The sequence below is a fragment of the Merops nubicus genome, unplaced genomic scaffold (assembly GCF_000691845.1).
Source record: "Merops nubicus isolate BGI_N331 unplaced genomic scaffold, ASM69184v1 scaffold24410, whole genome shotgun sequence".
NCBI lineage: Eukaryota > Metazoa > Chordata > Aves > Coraciiformes > Meropidae > Merops > Merops nubicus.
The window spans coordinates 32,184-58,734 of NW_008581199.1; the positions used below are offsets into that span (position 1 = coordinate 32,184).

Here is a 26,551-nt window from a genome sequence, read left to right on the forward strand (position 1 = left end):
ATGTTTTTCTCTAAATTGCTTTCAAATTGGGACTAGGATGAGTGATTCTTTAACTGTCTTGTATCTTTAGTTTTTATTTGCTTAGCGATATTTAATTTGGAACTATCATGCAATTCAATTATCTTTGTTCCATATCCGTAGCCTTGCTGAAATTAGGCTTTTTGTTTGGTTTTCAGAAATTTTAGCTATCTTTTTTTTGTGTGATAAGGCTAATGCCGTTAATTCTTTTCCTTTTCCATTACTCAGGCACAAGTTGGGAGTTGCAGTGTGCCTCATGGAAGCTCTCCTTGGCTGTTGTACCCCATCCAGCTCCGTGCCCCTCCACTAGGCTCACTCCATCATCACAATGTGTTTTTTAATTTGGGGCCCCCCAAAACTGTAGGAAATATTTGAAACGGGGCCTTGCATGTGCTAAGCAGAGAGAGTGATTGTTTCTCTTGAGAGCTGTTGTTTTCTTGTTGGTCCATTCCTCAAGGTCCCCCTTAAAGTTGTTTTTCTATCCTCTAGTGTGTCAGCTCCACTCTCCCCAGCTGGCTGTCAGCTGGGAACTTGCTGAGGCTGCCTTCTGTCCCTGTCCAGACCAAAAGAAGCTTCAGTGTGAGCTACAGAGTAGGGTTTGCTCTGTCAAGGGTAGGGAAAAAAATCTGCAAATATTAATATTTATATTTCTGTGCTTTAAACACAGAGGTATGTTGTATCAGGAAATTGATCTAAATAAAGCTGGTTTTTAAGCCTTGTGCTGAAATTTCTGTCAGGAAACCTGTATCAAGTGGTCTGTAAGATCCAATAGGGAGGCAGTTGTGTGTGGTTTAATAAATGCATATTGCAGCTTGTTAAGAGGTTTAGGAATTTGGGGGTTCTTTTATTTTCCTGGACTAAGTGAACCTTTACTGCCAAGTTGCAACTTTGCTGTTGAGACATAAGAAGTGTTACAGAAAACAGGTTAGTGTTATTTACATGCAAGGTTGCATTAGTTGCAACTGAAGCAATTTTAACGTGATTGAGGAAAAAACATCTGAAATGCAGTGAGTTCAGAACAAATTACCACAAGGCTTTTGAATTGTCCTTTGGTTGTCTCACAGATTTTGCATGCTGCGATCTTGAATAGAAAAAGTTAATTTACAGGCTACAGGTTTTATACTCCTAGATGATAGGAGAACTTTAGAGAGAGATACCATAAAGGTTTGTTGTCTAGTTCTCTATTTGTATTATAAAAAGAAACAGACTTAGCAAATGGCACTGGAGAAATGGACAGTTGTGATGACCCACCTGCCTTCTTTTTCCTAATTCCAGGGCATATTCCCTTGTGGATTCCAGTCAAGTGTCTACCTTCCTGATTTCTATTCTCCTCATAGTCTACGGCAGTTTCAGGTAAGATTTTTCTGTAAGATTCTGCAGAATCTTTCTTATTTATGGGAAGTGACTGAATACAGTTTCTGCCTTTTGTTTCATGGTATCTTTGTCAGACTGGTTGCTGGTGTAAATGAAATATTTCTTGCCTCTGAAAAGGAAATGGAAAAGGAAGAAAAAGTATCTGGTTGGGCTTTCAGAAAGACGTAACTGTATTTTACAAGCACGTGTAAGATAACTTAGAAGTTAGTCCTTGAAGACAGCTCTGTAAAGTTGTATTTTGGAGGGTATAAAGGAATTTTTGAGAGAGATAGGAATGTATTGTTGTCAACAGTAGAATTTGATAGACGATGTTTCAGTGTTGGTTGATTCAGTGTATCCTTGTTGTGATTGTGTACAAGTCTTGTAAAACAGATATTCCCAAGTCCCAGTGCTGTTTACTTCAGTGTAGCAGCTTAATAGAGACATGGGAAATGCCGTCAGTGTTGGATTCCAGCAAAGTGTCTGAGAACTTTCAATCTGAGAAATTTCAATCTTCAGAAATCAAATTTACCCTCTTTTAGGAGACTTCAGTATAGTTCAAAGAAGATACACTTGTCTCTTTAGACTTGTATCTCGTATTATAGATTTTTTTTTTTAAATGTAGTGGCACCTAAGGAACAATATTCATACTGACATATTAAAAAAAATCAATTATTCCCATCATGAAATTATTACTTTTTCTAAACTTAAGTAAAGCCTGGTTTTCTTTCTGTTTCTTGAAGAACACTGCTTCATTTAACAAGTCTGTGATAAAAGGCCATACATTCACTAGGAATTCTCTGAATTGCTATGAGTATTCCTCAGAGAGATGGTAGCCATGGTCATACGTATGATGTAAGTTGAAGCTGCTAGGATGAGGGATTTTAAACCACCATCATAAATTAATAAAATCGTATCATGAAAGAGTCAAGTTTTGGTAAGAGCTGTCAGTTGTTGCTAGCAAGAGTTAGGTAACAGCGCTGCTGATAGAATTAAAATAGAAGGCTTTAGGAAAATAAAATCTAGAGATGATGAAAATATAAAAGAGAAGACTGTTTAGTTTCTTCAGGTTTTGAGTCAGTCTAACATATAGTTGAGGGGATTTATGCAGTTGTGTAAAAGGGAATGGTGCATCTGGCTGCAAGAAGCCATGGCATTTATTAAAACTCAGTTGTGAAGACATAATGCAACATAAACCAGCGGGAGTGCTTGAAGTGCAACTGCCTGCCCTTCTCAGAGCTCTGTGCTCTTAAAAATTTCCCCCTGATGTTTGCCATCCTGTTTGTATATACACATGCTCCTTTACCACCTTACCCTACGTTTTACAATTAAAACAGCTCACGGACCAAGGGCTGCAAACTTCAGAGCAATGTAATTCACTGGATGAAGTGGCAGAAAGGTGGTGGATACAAACCAGTTGAGGAAATGCCCTCTTCTAGTCCACGTCCTTTGCCTGTATCCTGAAGACCCCAAGATGTAAGCGATCACAGACCAAGATGGGGGCTCATGGTTTTAAAGTTAATTTCGTAGATGTAGTTTCCTTAACAGATTTCCGAGTTGAAACACACCATTATCATGGTGACCTGGACAAAATGCCATTCTGTTTGGTCAGCAAGTGAGGTCAAAAGCAGATTTTTTACAAAAATTGTACGGTGCTGTTAACAAAAAGGGCTAAGATACAATTAGGTTATTTAAGAAATTCAAGTGTTATAGTAAATTGCAAAATTATATTCATCTGGAAATTCCTAAAGCAGGAGAATTCCTGGCAAAGCTGGTGAATTTTCTTAGAAAAGTGACATGCTGGAACAACAGAAGTTATGGCTTAGGTTGCTCATTCTCAAATGGCAAAACAATGTCTTCATCTGGATTTGAGTCATAAGACAAAAAGAAAATGGCACTCCTTAGTTAACTTGTTGCAGAAACTGGGTTTTGTTTCTGATTTTCAATCTGAAAAGAAGCGAGTAGGCTTATTGTGGCATTGCTGGCAAGTGACTTAAACAGAAGTGCAGTAATAGGATCAGAAAGAATTGGGTGGGTGAGTCATTAGGATAAAATCCACGTGTGTAGTGGATCTAATCTAATGCAAGAGGTTTCAGGGGAACAAAGGAAAGCCTTGGTCCACCATCCTTATTCATACAAGCACCATTTGTCCAAAACCCAAAACAAACCATAAACCTCCAAACCTTCAAGATATTTGGAAGAATGTCTAACACATTATGGGTAAAGTCTGCATCCAGAACAAAGTATGGCTGATAGAGGAGCAGGGACTCAACTCTTACAGTGGATGAACAAGTGTTTCCTTCTACGTTTGTCCTGGGTCAGGGGTTTTAGCTTCCAGCCCTTCTGAGTGTCTCTCCTGTGTACATTCTGACTGTCGCTCAGTCCAGCTTGATACACTTCATTATTGACTGCCAAAGGGGCAAGTGTAATGCTTTAAACTGTTACACTTGCACGCTGCAATTTACAGCTTGTATCTGTTAGTTCCAGGTTTTTAAAGAGGTGACCTTAGCTTCAGACAGAGTGTTTCCTCTGGGTCCTTGCAAGAGAGCACCTGTTCTTGTCCAGTGCTTCTCCCTGATGTCTGTGTTGTGGTTTCTTTGTAGGCAGGTAACAGCTAAATCCTTTTCTGTCCTATTATATGCCCAGACATAGTCTCTCAGCTTATGTAAAGCCAGATTTAACCCAGAATCTACCTGCCCCAAGTATACAATTTTAAACCAAACCAAGAAGCATGGGATGAAACCAGTGTCGTCTATCTCTAGGCTTTGAGTACCCAGAGTACAAATTCTACAAACAGACAGTAGCTGAAACAATGTCCTATGCTGCCTTTATGAGCTGACGTTTATGGAGAGTAGGATGCATATTTCACAAAGAAAGAAGGGCTGTGCTTGGAGTTCATAAGCATCTGCAGCCGCAGTGCTGGGCAGACCCAGGGGTTTGGGCCGACCGCACTGAATGCCACAGGGGTGGTCTGCATGTGCACGTAAAACCCCTGCCAAAGATGAGCTGCTCTGATTAGAGGTGTGGGGCTCGGGCACCCTCCTCCGTGCGGGCAGTGGAGGCATTTCTGTGTACACTTTCTGCTGTTGTCTCCCCTGCTGTTATTCCTACTCCACATCTTGCATTGAACTTGTCCTACAATCTCTCAGGAACGTTTTATAAACGACTGTAGCGATGTTAGAACGCACAGCATATTTTAGGCTCTCTCTGTAACATGCATTGAGATTTGATTGAATTAAACTGTCTTGGGTCAATGACTGATTCTGACTGTAATTGTGGTTTTTTATTTAGACCAACTGAAATCTGGCAATTCTGTGGCAACCCACAATTCTCAGCCCCAGAGCTGTTAAGATGGGTGACTCTCCTCACTAAGCAGAGCAAGAGGGAACGTCTCAATATATTGCACCTGCAAGTGATGAATATTCTTCTGTAGGGTTTCCCTGAAGCATTACTGCAGTGGAAGTGATCCATGGTTGAATCTGAACTTTAATGATAGTAACGTGCCAGCAGCTTACTCACTCCTTTGGCCTTAGCGTAACCCTACTGAGTGGTTCCCTGTAGGAGGCTGAGCCCAGTCGCTTTGAAGCATCGTGCTAAAAATCTACCAACTTCAGCTGTGAGGACCCACGTTAAAAACAAGTGTGTAGTCTGTTGCCCAGTGGGAGCTGCTGGCTGAATGTTGGCTTTGGAAGCCCAACAGAAACTTAAACAAAAAAGCAAATGTTTCTCAGCTTGCAATTTCTTTACAGTCCAGTAGCTTTCAGTGTGTTTGTCTTGCAGTATAATTTTTAACTTTCCTGGAGGATGTTTTAGTGATCGCTTCTCAATATTTTTGTTACTTTAATGATAATCTGTAACAGAGGGAAGAGCCAAATCATACAACAGTTGGAGGTTATTCAGAAGTTGTCTTGGATCAGCAGCGGTGTTGCTAAATGAAAGTAATTTCCTAATCTATACTTATTTTGAGGTAGGGATGTTTACAGGAATTAATATAATAATTGCTGACACTATCGCAGTGAGAAGGGCTGTAGTTGTTTGTGAGCAGTAGGTCTAACAGTTCATTTCCAGTTTTATTTGCTGATAGCAATCCCTTAAATTATGAGTTGCCTGATGTCACTGAGTGGGAGAAGGATGGTGTGAAGTTCTTGCTAAACTGTGCCCATTCAGAGAGGAATGGGACTCTGCAGTGAGAAAAGAATTATCTTGTTTAGCTGAATCTTGGATCAAGTCCTGGAGGGTTGTCAGCCTCCTCCTGGTTTTTTTATAGCTTGGAAGGAAAATTATGAGGCTGCAATGCATTAATGGGGAAAAGGAAAGTGTGAATGAAGGCTAAAGGCACCCCAAACAATGCAGAGCAGAGTGATCTTTAGAAGAAGTTAAGAAGAACAGATTAGTTTGTTAGAAGTTTAGTGTTCTCCATTGCCTCTTTCTATTTTTGATAATTTTTTGCTTGGTGATCCCTAACGTGTTTTGTAGTACTGTATGACTGGGCTTGAAGCTTCCTCATTTTTTCCTGAGCCCAAAAGCTGCTTTAGTGTCATACCACTGTTTGGGAGTACTTGCATAATGGAAGCAGAAGAAACAATGCAATTTTATGCAGGAAGAGCCTTTTTTGTTTTATACAATGAAACTGCTCAACCTCTTTGTCTTTAATGCACCACAGCTATCTTGATACTATAGACCCATATGTGCTTGGTTTCAGGTTGTGTGACTGCAGCACGTAGGTGCTCCTCTGTGCACTGCATTAGGTAACCTATACACTAAAATTAAATAACCTCGATACCTATAGAATTGTGTAGGAGATTGTGGTGTATTTTTTTTTCTTGTCTGATAAATTAATAGAATTAGTTTCCTTTGCATAGCACAATGACTCATAGCTGAACTTGAGGAGTTTAATGCCTGTTGACCTGGAATTTTTGTTGCAATACTTGGTGACTGCTGCGGCCTTCAGACAGGAGCTGTACAGTGCTTCTGGTGGTCCTCTCTAGCTTATTTGAATACATAAATAGGCAGCTAAATCACAGGTAACATATATTTATTAAAAGGATAACTATCATAGTAAACTTGATTGCTAGCATTTTTGTTAAAAACAATATAGAATTTAACAATGGAAATGACTGCTGGCAAAACAGACCTTAATTGAAGTTCTCCCATTTCAAAAAGTTCTCCCAAAATTTGTAGAATATAATTTAGAATTTGCATCAAAGTTAATGTGGCAAAAGGGGTAGAATACTGTGTTACTTTGGAACTTTTTCAAAGCACGTATATAAAAATGAAAAGATGAACCTATTACAGCTGAGCTGGGTACATAGGGGAATGGTGTCAGCTCCTATGGATTAATTAAATTGTAACAATTTGTACTGTTTATTCAGAGCTTCCTCTAGTCATCTGTGTATGTAAGATGCATCTGGTTACTTTCTAGGCTTTCTGAAACTTTCAGCCTTACATTCAACAGACAATTACTTAGAAGCTAGTTTCGTTGTAATTGATAACAAGATGTAGAGGAAGGAAATAACATTGTTTTAAGAATGAAACCTGATAGTTGAATTTGAATGAAAAGGATCAAAATGACAACTTGGAAAGAGTTCAAATTCATCAGAGGACCAAAACGTGTCTCGCATTTCCATCATGGTCTACACTTCCCAGTAGAGCAGATAAATATCTTCACTGAGGTTTGTTGTTCACACATGTGCCAGTTCAGACCCTGGTGACTAGTCTCACTGTTAGAACCTGTGTGATGTGGTGCCTCATCTGTAACTGTAAGCTGCAGCCATTTTATTTTATTTTATTTTATTGTATGTATGGTGGGTTTTGTAATAACCCACATTACAGGTTTTTTCATGGTGAGGGTGCTGTTGTGGAATGGTAATGAGATCATAGCAAATAAGCCTAAATAGGAGTTTGAAGCTTGTCTGTTAAGTTTGCTTTGTTTCCTGCAGGTCTCTTAACATGGACTTTGAGAATCAAGACAAAGAAAAAGACAATAGCAGTGCAGCGGGGTCCTTTAATGGCAACAGCACCAATAACAGTAAGGGTCAGCTTTACTCCTTCTCTTTCTTTTCATCACCTCGGTGTGCTGCATCTTCCATTGCTTTATCCATCCCTGTGTTGCAGTCACCTGGCGTAAGGAACTGCTCTGTCTGGGCACTCATCTCCCTCACCAGCTCACTATGCACTGGTGCTGCTACCTAATTCCTGCCTGGGGAAGCAAAATTGAAAACACCAACATAACATTTCCATAATGCACAAAAATCTGCTGCTGCTGCGCAGTGTGTCAGGTTTCACTGGAAATGGGTTTACTTTTACCAAACACACCACAGGGGTGTGAGACAGGAATGGGATTTCTTCTTGTCTGCATCACTGTGACGTGTGAGCCAGGCCACGAGCAATGGGAGATCTCATGCTGCACTAAGAAGTCCATAAGGATAATCCAGTTGTATCAATAGAGATATTGAAGTATAAAGTTCACATGGCTTTGGGCAACTCATTTATAATGGACAACAAAATATGTGTGTACACACAGGCTATTCAGAGTGGGGATTAACTTGTCAGCTCCTACATCCCCTCTGTAACCTAAAAATAGGTTCCAGGCAGTTTGACCATTTGAGTGGTACTGTTTTGCAGGTAAAAATATGTATGTGAACACTTAAGAGTGGAATGTGGTGTACATGATGTGCTGTAAATTCACACCTGAGTTTAACTTACAGCAATTTATGTGGTAATATTCTGAGAATAGGCTCTAGAATAGTTTCTGCAAGTTTAGAAGACAGGAGGGAGATGTGTTAGCAGCCCTGTGCACGAAACCCTGAATGCTAAGGATGCTTTGTTTAAATGGGGCTTTAAATTTAGAAATTAAATAACATATATTATGTTGTATGTATCTTTTGCTTTTTTACCTTTTTTTATTTTAACATAGACTCTAGGAATTTACATAGCTGTCAGAGCACTGCTTCTGTGGACAACACAGCAAAGATGTTGCTGTGCTTGGTGATTCAGCAGTGAATAGTTGAGGCTTTTGGCATCTGGGAAGTAAGAGAAAGACAGTCTGGGGCTGGGGAGTAAGCACATTAAGGGGATTAGCTGTCAAAATGATCAGGAATAAAAAGAAGAACTTTGACATTTAACACTACAGGTCCTAATTCCTGTATGCCAAAGTGGTTTTAGTATGCCATTTCTGGGGAGTTGTTTTGTTTTGTTTGTTTTTTTTTTTCTCCTGGGAAGTTGAAGGGCATGTGAATAAATGGTCCTTCTTGAAGCAGGAGGCACTAGATCTAAGTGACAGACTGAACGCCGGAATGTCTGTGTTTTTGCACTGTCATCACTGGACTACCTACGTTCTGCTTTACCCTTTTGTACCAGACCCCAGTAACACAGAAATCTCAAGTGACAGAGTTCTTCTGGTGCTTCTTATATTTAAGAATAACAGATCCATGACCACCCAGTGCAAGTGTCATGGCTTCCACGCTCATTGTTTAGCATGAAAATGGTCAACTACTTAGGAGAGATACTAAGTTGTAGCAAGTGTATTTTATGTGTATTTGAGGTTTTTTGGCATACTCGGATACGTGGGTAACTATGAGTTGTGTAGGGAACCCTTTATTTAGACAGCTTGCCAAAACAGACCCATTCTCACGCACACAAACAACGTGTGTGTGTGTGTGTGTGTGTGTGTGTGTTTACTCTATCTGTATGTCTCTGCATACGTGTGTACATACATATGCACAGGTATTCTGCTTGGTAACTTTAAAACTTACCCTTAAAATCCTGGGTCTGATAAAACCCTGCTTCATACAGCAGTGTCTAAATATTTTGGGATAACACAGTGATGTTAAGCTGATTTTAGATCTCACTGAGGTCTGAGACATTTTGGATGCTTGTTATCAAATGAATACTTCAAATTTTACATTTAAATTTTACATTCAAATTTACATTTACAAATGTAAATACAGCTACAGAGACTGGTCAAGTATTAGAATTTGCAGGGATAGATGAGCTTTGCAAAGCCTGATTATCTCAACTTTTCTAAAAACTTGTGGTAAAATATAGGAAAAAGAAGTCCTGTCCCATTATTAACATCCCTCGTAGTCACATTATGTGGTTAAGGTGGGGATAAAAATCAGAACAAAATACTTCAGTATCTCTTAACTTTTAAAAATTGCTTCCAACTCTAAAATGTGAGAGTGAACTTTTACTGTTTTTTAGCATGAAGGGTGATTATAGTGCACACTGAGCTGAGTTGGTAGTTTCATGAAGAGGTAAATGACTTGGGTGTTTTTTTGAAAACTGCCCTTTATTGTTAGGCTTGATGTTAACTGGCGATTGCAACCAATGATGCAATTTAAGTGCTCAGTGGCCTTCACCCAAGTGGAGTTTGAAGCTGTGGCACCCTTTGCATGAGCTTGTTCTGCCTCCAGCTCTGCCGTTGGTCAGGCTCTTCACTGCGTGCTGGGAGGCTAAAAAAACTTCCATATGCACTATTCAACATGTTTATGTTGTTCAAAGTAAAACGAAGCAATTACACCATTTTAAATATTATTCCTAATCCCTAAAGAGTGTTAATTTTTGTACCTCCACGGCACAAGAAGAAAATGTATCACTTTCTCTGGGTTTGCAGTCGTTGGATTCCACAGCGCAGGGCTGCTGCTGTCCCCAGGCGCTGCAGAGCGAGCCGCTGTGGCACCGGCACTGGAACGGGACAGACTGGCAGAGTCCTCTGCTGTGCTCCTAGGACAGGCTGCCAGTGTGTGCGTGGTTGAGGGGCTCAACTTAAATGTCACTTTCTGTCTGCTGCAGGTATTCAAACCATCGATTCTACCCAGGCGTTGTTCCTGCCCATCGGAGCGTCCGTGTCTCTCCTAGTTATGTTCTTCTTCTTTGATTCAGTTCAAGTTGTCTTTACAATATGCACAGCAGGTGACTATGTTTTCTTCTTTTTATAAGACTTGGAAGCATTGGTATAATTAAATATTGCTGATAAGAATTATAATGCATGCCATAGTACATAAAAAAAAAAAAAAAAAAAACTCATCAGGTTTCACAGTTGTATTTTCATGTCTCTGTAGCTATTAATAAAGTGACAAGTATTATTTGAGAAGTATTTTCCACTTAGAGATTTGCTAAACCTGAATTAACTATAAATTGCTAGGGTTTCAAAAGATGCTGGGTGTACGACTTCAATCAGTGCTCAAAACTGTACAATGTATTTCATAATTTGAGTGCTTTATAGAATCACAGTGTAACTCTGAAGATCCTATCCAGAGACCTCTTTTCCGAGTTAAATTTTGGTTTTTGCTTTTATGCAGCTTTTCTTAGTCTCAAGGGTACTTTTGGCCTCACTAGAATTTTGAGTATTATTCTTTTCCACTGCTTTAATTTAGAACAAAATTGAAACTGTTGTCCACAAATAAACTGCAAGTCCTCTGATCCTCTTTTTTATTATTTACATTTTGTCATTTAAGCAAATACCAGGCCTTTGATTTTTGGAAAATCTTGGCCTTTTGATCTTTTTTCCATTCTTCAAGAAACCAGCTGCTCTTTTCAGTTTAGCAAGAAACTTCCTACTCCTCCAAATATGCAGCAGCTTTTAAAAATTGTACTCCTCAATCCACATACTGAGTCTGTGAAGATTTTTAAACCCTAAAATACCTCTCATCCTCTGCTACTTCATGCATATGCAGTGCAGGCTCTTCCCTCATGATTTAACTCCAGAGCTACGCATCCTCTCCAGCCTCTTCAGCAGGGCTGTTGTTCATGGGTAAAATCTAAATCTCTGCTCTTGACCTGAGTCTTCAGCCTCCTGTCTCTAATTCTGGACGCCCAGTCCTGTGGAGGTCTGTTGAATACTGCTTTTGTAACGCTGACCTGTGACACATACGTTCTTTCCTATTGAAAATAGTACTTCAGATAAATTCTACTATGTGCTAGATATTAGGGGAGTATATATACACACAAGTATTTAAGATATAAGGGAAGATTTATGGAAGAAGACAACTTTTAATTCATTAAGCTTACTGCTCCGTATATTTCCAGAATGACCTTGACATTTTTAATTATTAGTAACATTTGTGGTGTGTAATTAGATGATATTCTGTCAGTGGGGGCTGTTGGAGGTTTTAAGAAGACTGAGTCTATTTGGATCAGTGTATTTGGGTATCTTTATTCTTGAACCTGGTTTTATTATACTTTTGTGCTTTTCCTTGGTCTGGCATCAGAGGGTGTCATTAAGCAGAGCAGAATTTGGCCCCAGGATCTCTGAAATGCAGAACTTCATTACAGGATATACAGCAGGATATGGTCCCTGCTGGATTTGGGAATTTGGGAACTGTGGGACTTAGTCCCTCTGCCCCCTGAAGCTCAGGCAGTGCTGTTTTACATCCTCTTTTTGTAGATTTCAGAGGCTGTTGGGTGGAGACTTGTAAATTGCAGCTGATGCCTTTTCTTAAACCACTTTTAAATCTTCCTCCTGCAAAGATTTTCCTCTTGGGGAAGTGTGAGGAGCAAGGGCAGGTACAGCACACGGCCCAAGGCCAGCACCAGCTGCTAAGCAGAGGGCAGAGCTGAAGAGCTGGCACGTTGCCTGCAGAGAGGGGTTAAGCTGATAGAATAATAGATATAATAAATATTGTGACTAGAGGGGAGAGAAAACTTGTGACTGGAAGGCTGGACAGTCGGGAAGGAGACGGAGAGCAGGGCACTCATGGGCACTGTGTACTGGTGTGGTTGCATTTGAATTCTGATGCTGAGTGACCCAGTTTTGGGGTGGCAGCAGCTGGGGTACCAGGGTGGGACTGGGATGAGGGGGTCAGTCCCACAGAGGCGGAGCGGGGCACAGGGCAGGCAGGCCGCGGGGGCAGCAGGGGCACAGTCCTTTGAAAAGGTTCCAGTTCAACCTATGCAGAGCTGCCACACTCTTTATTCTTCCCCTACTCATTCTGCTTTATCTCCTCTCTGAAATACTGATAGAACTGTGAGTTTCTGTAATGTTGCTTGCATACAGACACTTGGTAAACTTTTCTTATAAAATTAATGGATCTCTTTTTTGTTTTGTTTTGCATTGTTTTTTTAAGTCTTCCTCCCACCAGAAGGGGCAAAATTGAGGGGCAGAAAGTTGTGATTTGACAAAACTATTCTCTTTTCTCCAGAAAGTTTGATTCCTTCCCATCATCTTCATCTGGGAAAAAAAAATAAAATAAAAATCCCCTTTAAAAACAACCAGCAACCACCCCAACTGAGTGAGTACAGGAAAGCACCACGATTTGATCTGCAGGATACAGAAAATGCCAACTGACCCTTCCATTTGCATTTCAGTCTGTTCTTGCTATAGCAGTTTTGGATGTGTGCTGCTGGCACGAATGTGTCTCCATGCCCTCACTCTTCAGCCTTTTAAACAGGCCTGAGTACAAATTCAGTGCTATTACTTAAAAACAAACAAACAAACAAACAAAACAAAACAAAAACTTGGCAGGAAAAATCATTAGAAATACCAGAAGTTACTAAATGTTTTTACAAATGCGTGGGTGGGATAAGTATGCTGCTTAAAAAAGAATGTTTATGGAAATAGTCAATTTGGATATTTATGTATTTTTATCATCCTGTTTTCAAAAACTTAAAGCACTTTGTATTTTAAGAATTTTAACTTGCTAGCTACTGAATATAACTTAATTAAGTTGTACTGTGTTTCGGTAATGAACAAAGATGTTTGAGTGACAAGGGGGGGAAAATGACTGAGTTAAAATGTGGAAAAAAAAAAGCTTTTATTATGCTGACTTAGTGTCATATGTTGAAGAATTTTAAAGGATCTCACAACTGGCTTGTAGTAAGTGCTTCCCTTTTTTTTGATTGTCAGAATATTTGAAAACATGCTGACATGATCATGAATAGCTTCAAGAATTGATTTTTTTCAGGTTTCAGGGTGGGGCGTTGCAGTCTCTTGAGAGTTTTTATTCTGGTTGGAGTTTGAAAGTCTGCTAACAATAGAAGTTCTGCAGAAAACCTTGGAGCCTGTAGCTGCCCTTGCCTTAGTAATGTTGTGGCATATAGTAATAGGATGTTGTTGCAAGAGCTATTTCAAGTTGGAAAAGCTTGTTTGTGTGCTGTAGAAATTGCATCTGAATGTACTAATATTACCTTTCCTTCTTTTTCTAGTCCTTGCAACAATAGCTTTCGCTTTCCTTCTGCTCCCGATGTGCCAGTATTTAACACGGCCTTGTTCACCTCAAAACAAGTAAGGACTTGGGAAATATTTTGCTCCTCTTCTTGTATGTTGTAATTATTTCTTTTAATGAGAATTCTTTAATGGAGCCTTTGGTTACGAGCATTAACCTCAGGGCTTCAGGGCTGATGTTTGTGCATATTTTTTGTGCCAACACCATGTTTCCACTTTGAAACTAGGAAGCACAACTTCTGCAAGTCACACGTTTGTCAGCCTGGGGAATGTGGTGCCTTTGCAGGGGAGTGGATTTCCCAGCAGTGGGTTTGAAGTTCAGCTTAATTTTGGCTGAGATCTGAGAGTTTGGGGTTTGGTATTGGATTTTAATGTTTGCTCATGCCGGTGTATGGATTTTAATGCTGGCTCTTTCAGAGACTGTAGTTAACACTAGTGAAAAATACAGCTGTTAGTCATATTTTGAAATGAACTTTTTTTTTCACCTTATGACTGAAGTTCATGTTGCAAAAAGCACCATCCTAGACGATACTAGGAAATAGAATTCATGGCAACAACTTCAAAAGAGGTGGCAGCGCTTTTACAGTTTTTTCCATCTCTGTAGTTCAGGCTTTACACACATTATTTGAATGAGGAAAGCTTTCATTTTGCTGCTGTTCTGGTACCTATTTGTGGCAGAGGAACTTCCCTTCAGTTGTTCTTGGCATCTTTCATTAGCAGTTGAGCCTTGTTCCAGGAGCGTCCATTTTCTGTTCTTTAAATGGAAACATAAAGTCTCCTAGCTAATGTTTATATGTTGTTCCTAGGATTTCCTTTGGCTGCTGTGGGCGTTTCACTGCTGCTGAGTTGCTCTCATTTTCTCTGTCTGTGATGCTTGTCCTTATCTGGGTCCTAACTGGCCACTGGCTCCTTATGGATGGTGAGTATGTGAGTGAAGGGATTTTGCTGCTGGTTTCTGCCTGTTCTGACACATCCAGTCACCTGGTGATCAGTGAAATTTGCTTAATATTAATGGCTTTCTGGGTTGAAGTATAGTGTGGTAGGCTCCCTGAAAACAGCTGCTGTCAAGAACATGCCAGGGTAGGGTTTGGGACACCTGTTTTTCTGGTTCTTAAAAGCTTCCAAGGAACACTTGTGAAAGATACTCTCCACCTGTGTGGCGTAGGGTGAATTGCCAGTTTTAGTCAAAGATGTGTGGAGACAGTGGTTGTTCGTGAATCATAACTTGATCTTAACAGTCTGGTTAATTTTTGCTGTGCATCTTGCTGTTTTTTCATTCAGATGATCAAATAATTTGTTGTGAGACAGCTCACAGTAGCTGGTTGTCTTTGATCTCTTTGATGCTTGCCAGTTAGGATGGTGAGATGGGTGAAGCTGGCAGGTACCCAGTTGGCTTGAAGGTGTGATTTTTTTTTTTTATTTTATTTTTTTATTTTCCTCATGCTGGTTGATCTGAATTCACAGTTTACTGTTCTGAAAAGAAGCTTTTTTCCTCCTTTCCTGCCTTCCAATCTCTTGTGTTAAGTCTGGCTCTCATTTAATCACATGGTAAACTGATTCTGCTCACTAGAATGGCAGAGTACTATTTTTTTGCCAGGCTATTTTTCTGCTGCTGCAGAGAGATGAATTGGATTATTGTGCAGTCAGGTATGTGCTAAATTTGGCAAAAGGTAAGTGGCAGCATGATAGGATCTGAGTGGATATCATAGCAAAGGGATGAAGAGGTAGCCAGGAGCAGGACCCCTGCTTCTCAGCAGTGTCAGGCAGCTAATTTGGCTTAGGACATCTTGTGAAATGGCACCCTGAGGTTGTGATTGCTTGGGGAGAAATAGCTGGGACAACATTACCTGCCCTTGAAATTGCTTGTTGCAATAGAAAACACATCCTGTCAGCTTTCCAGCCCCTCCTAAATGAGGCAGCAGCAGCAGGAAGTCCTTTGCACTGGAACCTCTCACAGCACCTCGATCATTTCTTTTGTGTATAGGTGTTATGGTTCATTCGTGCTTTCTGCTGCATTTAGAAGTTCCACCTGTTGTATATTAGAGAATACCTTTTAAAAATACCCACATGCTAAATGAAAAAATGCAGGTACAGTTTGCTTTGTGTTAAGCAGAGTAGCCCACTGTGAAATTAAGGGCCATTTTTGATCTGCAGTAGCTACAACATTAAAAGGAGTGTCAAGTGTGGATTCTGGCAAGATCTGAAAAGACTTGTCTACACTGAGATATTGACAGAAGAGTTTACTTAAAAATAGATGGTTTTGTGAGTGCTTCAGTCTGAAATAGCAGGCTTTGAGGTTATTAATCTGCAGAGTACTGAAGTGCTGGTGCAGAGTTGTTTCTGGGGTTTCTTTCCTGCGGTGATTGTTTATGATTTGCTGGATTGTGTTGATGCTGCCTAAATTTGGAGTATTTTATGTGGTTTATACTAAGAGAGCTTGTGCTGTATAGGTAAGGCTGCCATTTGTTCAGATTCTGCGTTCAAATCAGCATTTGTCAGGGACATTGAACAGGGAACAGCATTTATTGGCCTTTGTTGGGGAAACGGCCTCTACAGTTTTACTCCTTGTGCCACGCTGCTGCGGGCAGGATCACGGGCCTGTGCCTTTAGCCGCTGCTCCTCTGGAACAGGATACCTGAGCCCCTGGTGCAGCTCTCCTGGAGGGCAGTGTGGGCAATAAGTTCTGCTGGGTGACGTATGCAAGTGGAGCACTTGCTGGTCCTCAAGGCAGCGCCTGCCAGCTGCAGGGTGTGCAGTGAGGTAACTTCTCCTCCCTGCTCACCCGGGGAGGATTTTCTGTTTCACCGTCAGCAGAAAATGCAGCAGATGTTGTGAAGAACGTGCTTCACATCACCAGTGAGCAGTGGGGCAGCACTGCACCTTAACAGCATGCCTTGATACTTGTGTGTACGGTCTGTTGCTGTACAGCTAATTCTCTTTATGAGAGAGTGTTTCTACTTCAGAGCTGAGTAAAAAGGAGGGGAAATACCTCATGGTAATTTACGGGCTGTACAAAATTGAGGTATGGCAGCTCCTGCCAGAACAGTCTTTGCTGCTCAAATGCTACAATTCCCCCATCTGCACAGTAGTTGTTCAAACCATTTCTAAAGCCAGGGGAGCTTTACAGGATAGAGCAAGCAGATGCTGTCTCCAGGGGGTTATTCTTGCATGTGAAGGTGTACATTTATAGGTCTTGAAATGCTTATTTCTCAGAGTGGATTGATTGATGATAGAATCACCAAGGATGGTCACTACCCAGTGGTAAAGCCTGGTTAAAAGCTTTTCCAAAGAGTGGACGTAGCTGGAGATGTACAGTGGAAGTGCTGTAGATGTGTGCAGTGTCTGTAGCTACAGAGTGAACTGAACCATCACGGATAGATACCCCAGGAACTGCTGCAGACCTTAATTGCTGCAGCAGTTGGCCAGAGGCTACTTCATGACGTGCTCTTATTCCCACTCCTTAAAATACCCTTTGAGAGTTTTATGGGAACACAGATCAGAACTTCAGTACCTGTTTCTTTCGCAGCTCAGCTGGTGGCCTGTGGGGGAAGTGTAAGCCTTGCCAGCTTGCATAATGTTTTGTAAACGAGACCCACACCACCAACACCTCAGGGGTTTCATCTGTTCTGGATGCAGTGGTGCAGCAAAGCTGAAAAATACCCTGTATCTGGAGAGTCTAATCACACATGCAAGAATATTCTTAATCCTCAGAATATCCTTATTCCTTAAGGCTGTAAGGCTCCAGGGACTGCAAAGTTAATTCGTTCTGTTAATTGAAGGTTAACTCTTTCAGTTATTTCTTTCTCATTCAGCTTTATTAATTCATTGCCCAGCATTTCCAACCAAGAGCTACCACTTGTGTGGCTATTGTACCTCTCTTTCTTTCATCCTCTCTCTCTCTCCTTTTTAAAAAAAATTATTTTGAGAATATTTCAGTAGAGAAATATAATGCCTTATATAGTCTGTCAGCACCATCCATGAGCCTGGATATGGATGACTTTGTTTCTTGGATGATTTCTGGACTTCATTGCAGAAGGAAGCTGGCTTGCACTTGGAGAATCCTGTTGGTGGTTTGACTGCACTCTGGCCTGTACTACTCGCACTTGCTCTCGGGCACTCTTGCTTCCCTTCTGTTTTTTACATTTACCAGTATTTCTTAAAGCAGTTGCAAAACTGCATAATTAGTAGCGTGTGTATTTCACTATCATCTAAAGGGCTTTTTTCCATCTCCTATTCTACCTGCCTGGTATTTGCATAGTTTGATGGAAGTGTCTTGTGCCTGCGCCTGCGTTCATTCAGTTATAGAAGATCTAGTGTGTGAGCAGTAGATAAAACTTCGTGCTGGATAAAATATTTCCCCTTCTAGTTAATTATAACGTGGAAATCCTCTCCTAAATATAGGCTTACTTGAGCTATTATTAACATTGGCTTTAGAGAAACCTCTTTGATTTAAGACAGACTGTTCCCTTGTATTTGCTCTTCTGGCAGAGGAAGTCTGTAACCGAGGGCTATACTGAATTACTGAGTGCAGTTCTTTTTCTCAGTGCTGTGCCGTGTCGAATTCTTTAAACTTTGATAATTTCCGCACATTTTATAGATAGTTACAGTTGTAGCACCATGATTTAGGGTACATTTCTACCTGAGCAATCCCATTCCTTTGTTAAAACTGGCAGCCGTGACACTTGGTGTCTTGTGACACTTGTCAGCTCTCAAAAGATGGGGTGGGTTGGGCAAAGTCACTGTGGGGATGGAGCCCCCGGGCACTGCAGGCAGCCGAGCCGGCAGGTCCTCTGTGGCAGGGTTCCCCTGGAATCCCTAGGGAAGTGTTTCCTGAGTGCTTTGAAGGAAGAACTCCACACCTCTCAGGTCAAATGCAAGCATTGTGGAGTTTCACAGTTGCAATAATAACAGTGTGAGAATCCAAAGGTTAACTTGTAGGTTTTGGCCTAGTCAAGTTGTCACAGTTGCAGTCGGTCAGAATAGGATTGTAACTTCTTACAAATTCTGAGTCCTGTTAGACAAATACATTTTGTTTACAAATGTCTGCATATTTAACCATAATCTGGTCCCAACAGGACTCCTTGTAAATAAACTGATACCATAGATGAAAGTTGATTTACTTTACAAGTTTTAAAATTTATTTTAAGTATGTCTTTAGGGATTTTCTCATAACCAGCTGAACTATATTTGACTGTCAGTTGAGTATCTGTGGTAGCTAAGGCTAGGCATAAAAGCAGGAAATCGCACAAATGCGAAGACTGGGATTTATTTTGTAGTGTGACATCTTATTATACCCTGACAAAGTTCCCCTTGAACAGAACTAACATCTGAGCCACGGCATGTCCTTCAGCTTGTTGATCTGGCTGAAAACTCACCCTTGGGAGAGAGGCTAGGAAAAGACTCACCCACATTTTTTCCCTGTTGGAATGTAGATTTTTGTAATTGGGAAATTCCTGTCTATCTAACCAGTAATTTTTCATAGTTAGTGTTTTGGGCAGTCTTACACAAGCTTGCCTGAGTAGAAGATTGGTTTAAATGGGTTTGTGCCATGCCGTGTTGTTAACATGTCACGTAACCATGTTATTTCTTTTATGCATTTACTAGAAAACCTTCTAACAGTGTAAAAAGAGAGGTTTATGTTTGGGGCACAGAAAGTTCAAAGTTCCGTTGTTGATTGTGGTGGTAACCAGGTAGTGAATGTTTGATGGGGAGATGGAGTCTCTAGGACACAAGACACGAAAACATTTCTTTGTGGTGGACGGTGGAAGTTTTGTGGAATGGGCAGTTGTGCCTGCAGAGGCATTTCTGCCTCCACGGGAGCAGTTCACAGTTGTCTGCTGAATGTATTTTGACTTCTCATAACTCTGGTAAGAATTTCAGTATCTGGAAATAGTGGACAGTGTTCTAGCACATGTAGTGCTGCACGGGTGCAAATGGAGGCTTCTTTGGGGTGTTTTTTGGGGGGTTTTTGGTTTGGGTTTTTTGTTTTGTTTTGTTTTGCTATTTTTAATGAACTAATTGTGTGCTTGCATTTTGTAGCTCTGGCGATGGGCCTGTGTGTTGCAATGATAGCCTTTGTTCGGCTCCCAAGCCTGAAGGTTTCCTGCTTGCTACTCTCTGGGTTACTAATTTATGATGTCTTTTGGGTAAGTGTTTTCTTTGGTTTTGCTAAAATTGTTTTTGTTCCTTGGATTTGTATTTGGCCTTGAGCCATTTTTGCAGGAATTGTACTAGCATGGAGCTGATGAAATCTGGCAAAGCCAGAAGATCAGCCTCACTGCACTGTTCTAAGATGTTCAAATCTGCAGCAGGATACAGAATGATTTCCTCACTAATTAGTTGACAAAGGCAGAAACAGGATTGGAATATTTCAACTTTGGCATATTATTTTTAAAAAGAAACTGGACCTGAAATTTTGGAAGCCTGGCTGGATCAGAAGAAGCATTTCCAGTAGACACAAAGCCTTGTCCACGCTTGCACGGCACGCGCAGGCCAGCTTCTGATGGGCGGTGAAATCCACAAAACAGGGACGCCAACGGATTTATAGCCAGGGAGGCTGGCCTAAAACCTTGCTGCGTGATGGAATCTATTTTCTACTGCTGAAAGGATTTTGTTTTACCTTTGTGTAACATGGAGCACTGATCCAGGGAAGTGCTGGCTGATAGCTCTGGCAGCCAGTTGGTTTCCCAGTGGGATAAGCTGTAGCATGAGAGTCTCTTTGAAACAAGTGTTGCATCATTCCCTTCAGGAGTGAGCCCCACACTTACCTCTTCTCTGCTTTCAAGCTCATGTTTTCAGTATCCTGTTACCTGCCTTTGTAATCCTGAACTACCTACTAGTCCTGCCAGATCTTTTGCCAAAGGATTTCAAGATATGATGAATATCTTGATATCAGAAAATATATTCCAGTTAATCTTGAGGATTAATAGTGTAAAAAACCTGACCTGAATTTCTGAAATATGTTTTGCCTTTTATCATATATACAACATATGTACATGGAAAATGTGGACAATATCCTTTCTTTTCTCGAATAAGCAAAGCAAAAGTACGCGCAGCTTTGAGTCGCTGTATAACTGCAGTTTGTAACTTCTGATGGTTCCCTTGCTCTGTAGGTCTTTTTTTCTGCCTACATCTTTAACAGCAATGTTATGGTGAAAGTGGCCACACAACCAGCTGATAATCCCCTTGATGTTTTATCTCGAAAACTTCACCTGGGACCAAATGTGGGTAGAGATGTTCCCCGTCTGTCACTGCCTGGTAAACTTGTATTTCCAAGGTAAAATCAGCAGTTCTTTTACTGTATTATAGAAGAAAAATTTTCGCTTCCTGTACTTTGTAGTAGCACTAATTCTATTGAAAAATATCAGCTTAGTTTCCTATTTTGTCACTCCCTCTTCATGATAAAAAGGCATATAATGAGTACTGCGGGTTGGACACTTTGCATTTGCTGACTCGTGGCGTGCAGAAATGATCCCAGTTGGGTTAAAAGGTGGCCAGTTTAGAACAGGAAACACTTTTTCAACAGATGTGTGAGCTCTACCGCTGTTGTAGGATTGATGACCTAACGCTTAAAGGCACCCGAGGTTATTATGACATCAGAATAGTGTTTGATCACTGCCTGTGGGAAGGGAGTCGGGAACCGTCCGGGCGGGCAGCGCAGGGCTGGCGGACGTGGTTCCACACCTCCCTCCTGCGGGGCCTCCTTGGCTGTGGCTCGGGTGCTCAACCAGGCGTGCCCAGGCCTGCCTGGGCAGCAGGCTCCAGCACGTCAGCAGTTCTGCACTGCCTATGTTGGCATATTTACTCTGTTCTTGCTTCTTTAGATGTTACGGTGCTGAAATTACAGAGATTAGGAGTTAATTGTCTGCAATGATAAACCCCAAATTGTTCATCGTAGAATCATCATGAATCATAGAGTGGCTTAGTTTGGAAGGGACTATAGAGATTATCTAATCCAACCTCCCCGCCATGGACAGGGATGCCTCTCAATTAATTTTCATGAAAATAAAAATTAGTTTTCTCAATTTTATTTTCATTTTCTCAGTTTGTGTTCATTTTGTTAACTTTGTGATAACTTCATTCAGCTTCATTTTTCATGAAAAATATCTTGAATTTAAGATAATGGACAATTTTAGTTCTTAATCTACCTAACAGTTGGCTCTTTTCTGGGATTGTGGTGAGACCATATTTTTCTACATGTTTTTTCTGGGTGAGGCCAAAGATCTGAGAAATCCATAAGCTGATTTATTGCCTTGCAGCAGAGGCAATCTGTGTACCCAGGAATGAGGGTGCAGTGTCCGTCAACAGTGATGCTAATCAAATGGTTTGATAGAATGGTCAGCTGGTACCTCCCATCAACGTTTAGAAGAGAGGTGATTGAAATACTAAGGTGATGGATGTGTGTCACTGAGTTAACAGCAAAAGCAGCTCAAACACTACTGGCAGAAATAAACTGATTTGGAGCGACATGTCATTAGTGTCAAAATGGGTATTTTTAAAACTGAACTAAGGTGGTGGTGAAATGACTGAGGAAAAATCTTCGGTAGCCAGTATTGAGCTTCTGCTATGTAAGTTGGGTGGGAGAAAGAAGGGCTTGCAAAATGAAGCTCAAAACCAAAACGGAGCAGTCAGGATCTTGTCAACTTCTGTTTGGGACGTGAACCCAATTTTAGTTGCTCTGTAGTTCCACAGGCAGCCACTTCTCTATGCTGGGGATTGGAGATATTGTGATGCCAGGTCTTCTGCTCTGCTTTGTTCTGCGTTATGATAACTACAAAAAGCAAGCCAGCAGTGACTCCTGTGGTGCCCCAGGACCAGGGAATATCTCTGGGCGAATGCAGAAGGTCTCTTACTTTCACTGCACACTTATTGGATATTTTGTAGGTGAGTAATTAGTTTAATATGGATAGCTGCTTAGTGAGCAGAAGTGGGATTATTGTAGTAGGTTTAAAAGATGATGAAAGCAAGTGTAAAGAGGCTTTGAGAGAACACTTGGTTGTATTCTTTTTTTAATCCGTCTCTCTTTGGATTTCATTGGCATGGTCTACGGAGAAAAACCCTTTTACAGTCTTCTTTTTAAGTTTGGGCATGTTTTTTTGTGGCTTTTTGTTTTTTTATTTATTTGGATTTTTTTTGAGGATGAAAGATTATCAGCATATTTTTTCTTAGCAACTTTTTATAATTTGCTTTCCTAGCTTAGAAGGTGCTGTAGCTCTTACCTGGGTGTTGTGGGAAGAATATGGGAATTTCTAGATAGATTATGCTCTGCTAAGGTACATCATCTGGGCTGTTCATCTAGATGACTCCTGCATTTTTGTATTCTGCTATTAATGCTTAAGATCCTGTGACGTTTTATTACATACGGGAAGGTATGTAAGTAGTCACAACTGGAATGCTGTTTATAATTTGCTGTAGCCATCCCTCTCCTCCTTAACACAAAACACGTTTTTTTTCCCTAAGGTCAGGACATGTGTGTGCATATCCTGACCTGCAGTCCTAAGGATGAAAAGGAAGGATCATTTCCTGCCAATATCCTTCCTTCTCCCCTGCCCTGTCTTTCCCCCTCCATTCCCTTTTGGCAAGTATCCAGGAAAATCATTCCTGGTGTGTACAACTCTTCCTCTCAGCCCCCATTTCTCAGGCTGGGGCCTCAGACAGTCTCAAGAGGTACCAGTACTGGAGGAGCACTTCAGTGTGGTGCATTCAGCCTCCTTCCCTTTGCCTTTCATTGCGTTTTGTTTGAGTTATTCTTAGCTCAGTCTTTGAGATTCAAAGCTGGAGCCAGTGCCTCAACACAGCCTAATATTAAACTAGAATATTTTTTACCTGTTTTGTTTGTTTCGGTTGTATTCAGGGAAAGCAAAGCACAGATAAGTAACTTTTCCACAGCCAGTCTCTTAAAATGGTGGGGAAGGGAGACACATGTGGGTGAAGTGATGAGAAGATCCACATGCAACCTCAAGATACTTACAGTCACTTTTTCTTTTACAGGTCTATTAACTGCAACAGTAGCTTCCCGTATCCACCGGGCGGCCCAGCCTGCCCTGCTCTATCTGGTACCGTTTACTTTGTTGCCACTCCTCACCATGGCCTATTTAAAGGTAAGACAGGATTATATGTTGGCAGCAGGAAGCCCCGGGGTCAGCTGGGAGCAGGTTCACAGGTCTGGCACTGGGCAGCAGTTCTCATCAGGTGACGTGTGTCCTCAACAGCCCTGGCCCAGAACAGAGGTGCTACTGCTGTTGGGGTGAATCTTCATTTCAGAAGGCTGAGAACTGAGGTCCTGAAACACAAGATAATTTATGTACATAAAGTATCAGTAATTATAAACTAACAAAATTCTGAAGTATTAAATGCTGTTTTAATGAAATAATTGAATTTGGCCTCGCCCAGCTGCCCATGAAAGAACGTGTGCACAAAGGTCATACAGAGATTGGAGGCAGATCCTTGTTTAGCTCTTCTCAGCCACCTGCTCTGAACTGAAGTTTTAAGCTGTAGCTGTTCCTGCTCCAGGGCCCCTGTCGAATCACACATCTAGTACTCGGCAGGGCGGAGCACAAGGAAGGGCAGAATTTTCCACCTGCATAAGTATTTCTTCCCATCGGAAGCCCGTTTTGGGTAGATCTGCTGCTGAAATAAGAGGTTCTGGCCTGATAGGGAAAGGGTTTATTTTTTTACTCTCCTTGTTGTAATTTGCAGAGCAGAAGAATATTTTCTTTAAGACATGCTTGCAATTATATATGCATTTTAAAATCTGAATTCTAAGTGGACTTTGAAGTTTCTGAGGGCACGGTCCTTCTGCTGTTTTCCTGCCTAGGGCGATCTACGCCGCATGTGGTCTGAGCCTTTCCACTCCAAGTCCAGCAGCTCCCGCTTCCTGGAAGTATGATGGAACAGATAGAAAGTGACCTGAACTTCTGCCTTGGTCCTTTTCACTTAAACTTGTGGCTTTGTTGTCTCTTAAAGCTGGATTGGCTGGTACTTGGGAAGGTACCGATTACAGGACTTGTGTGACAGGACTTTGTATTAAAAGGAGGAAAAGGAAAAATCAAAAGCTAAGATCCTGGAGCTCCGTGTGACTCCCTATCTCCCTGCAGATGTGGAACCGGGGACCCTTTGTGCAACTGCAGCCACTTTCCTCTTTTTCCTCACTCAGATGGATTAGTACCAGACTATTACCTTTGTGAGAGAGGAAGAGACAGACTTGAAACTGAAAACGGCTTGAAGTCGTTCAAAGACTTGCGAACACTAAAAGAAAAAACGGTTAAGCAAACTGAAGCCTCTTCAGAGAACCCCTCGTGGACACTGGGACCAGTTTCCTGCTGGACTTTGGTTTTGAAAAGAACTGAGACAGAAGGTCTTCTGTCACAATATTGGGGTTTTTTTGATTTATTAAATATTTCCTGTGGTGTGAGGTTCCTTATTAAATCCACAGACATTGAGTGACTTCTTGCAGTATACATATAAAAAATTTGTTGTAACAAGTTACATTTCCACCCAGATGTCATGTTGCAGTGAAAAAGGGCACGATTTTTATACATATATATATACACACATATAGATATATATATGAATAAATAAAAAGGAAAACCTGCGAAGATCATGCTGTGTAGCAGAGAGGGGCTTGCTGTAAGTTTTAGCATGTAGAGCAGTTTACTATGGCTTCCTTGTATATGGATCTACAACAAGCTGCTGGTTTTTTTTCTCCCTCCTACAGCTGAACCTGCAGTTTAAAAACAAGTGTAGTATTTGTACTGATTGTACTCATGGAAGTTAGGGGGTATTTGATTTTGATCAATGTAGCAAACTAGGGAAGAAAAAAGTTCAAACCCAACCTTGTTTGTTTGAGGGGGGAGGGAGAGTGGGTATCTTTTTTTTTTTTTTTTTTCTGTCCTTTTCTTTTTTTACAAACAGCTCCCTTGCAGGTTTTTAGTAGTTCCTTCCTGACCCAGTGCATGTACTATAGCAGCAATTGTCTTTGTGCTTTCTGATCATAGTAATGTATCACTTGTAAATACATTTTTTCTATTTTCTATTTTTTTGTATTTTTTGCATTTTGTTTCATTAGTGTGCTGTATTTTTCCATGCCCCTGCCCCTTAAAAAGAAGAAAAAAAAAAAAAGGAAAAAGAAAACTGTCCTTTACTGTTGTGACTGGTTACAGTTTGTGTGTTGACTGCTTTGTACCTGTAGCCTGTTAAAATGTAGATTTTTTTTTTTTTTTTCCTAAACCAGCAGTTCCTGTTCTGTTCTTTTGTTGACTGAAAGGCTTCCCTGAAGTAACTAGAACTTTTTTCTTTTAGACTACTCTGCCAAACTGGGTTTGGTGGACTCTCAAAAGCCTGTAGCTCTTGTCAGTTGGACAGGTGTTGGTAGCTGTTAGTGGATGTTTAAGGACGAACCCGCCTGAGCAGTGCCATTCCTTCGGGGTCTGGTTTCCTTAGGGCGGGTGAGGAAGCGTCGGTGGAACGTCTGATCCCTCCTGCTGTCCGGTGTCACGGGAAGAGCCTGCTCAGCGTGGCAGTTCTGCCCAGCCACGTGCACCTACTGTTGGTAACGGACGTCTTCCTCTCTTCTCAGGGCAAGGCCTGAGAGCTGGCTCCGAAGCCTCCGGAGGCCGTAAGGAGCAGCTCAGCCCGGTGGGGCTGGGCTGGGGGCGCTCTAAGATGTAGCAGGTGGGGAGGGTGGGGGTGGCAGGGGGAATACTGTGACTTGACTTGTTTGGGTTTGGTTTTTTTCCCCCCCAGTTCATCTCTTTCATGTAGCTGAAAGCATTTCCTCTGGTATGTGCCTGCAATGCTCGTCATCAGGTATCTCTCACTTTTTAATGAAGCAAGTAGTTTTAGATTAAAAATCTGTTCTTACTGCTCCTAGCAGGTGTTATGTCCCAGACTTGCAGTCAGCCTGGGACAAAACAAAGGCATCAGTTTTCAGCTACACGCCTCAAACTTAAGATGAATAAGCTCTTGGTGAGGATATCCAGAGAGAGAACAAAGACACTTTCTGGTTATGTGTTGTTT

The 26,551-nt window shown here is 41.2% G+C and overlaps 1 protein-coding gene across 1 annotated transcript; it reads left to right on the forward strand.

The window, feature by feature from the left end:
* Positions 1-1,293: 1,293 nt before the first annotated feature.
* Positions 1,294-24,960, forward strand: SPPL3 (signal peptide peptidase like 3; the record flags this gene model as incomplete). The annotated part of the gene is made up of 10 exons (XM_008949169.1): positions 1,294-1,371; positions 7,311-7,399; positions 10,165-10,284; positions 13,516-13,594; positions 14,341-14,453; positions 19,574-19,680; positions 20,647-20,810; positions 22,218-22,417; positions 23,525-23,634; positions 24,351-24,960. Coding segments are annotated over 10 exons (1,132 nt in total), but the record flags the coding sequence as incomplete, so codon positions are not given.
* Between the last annotated feature and the right edge of the window lie 1,591 nt (positions 24,961-26,551).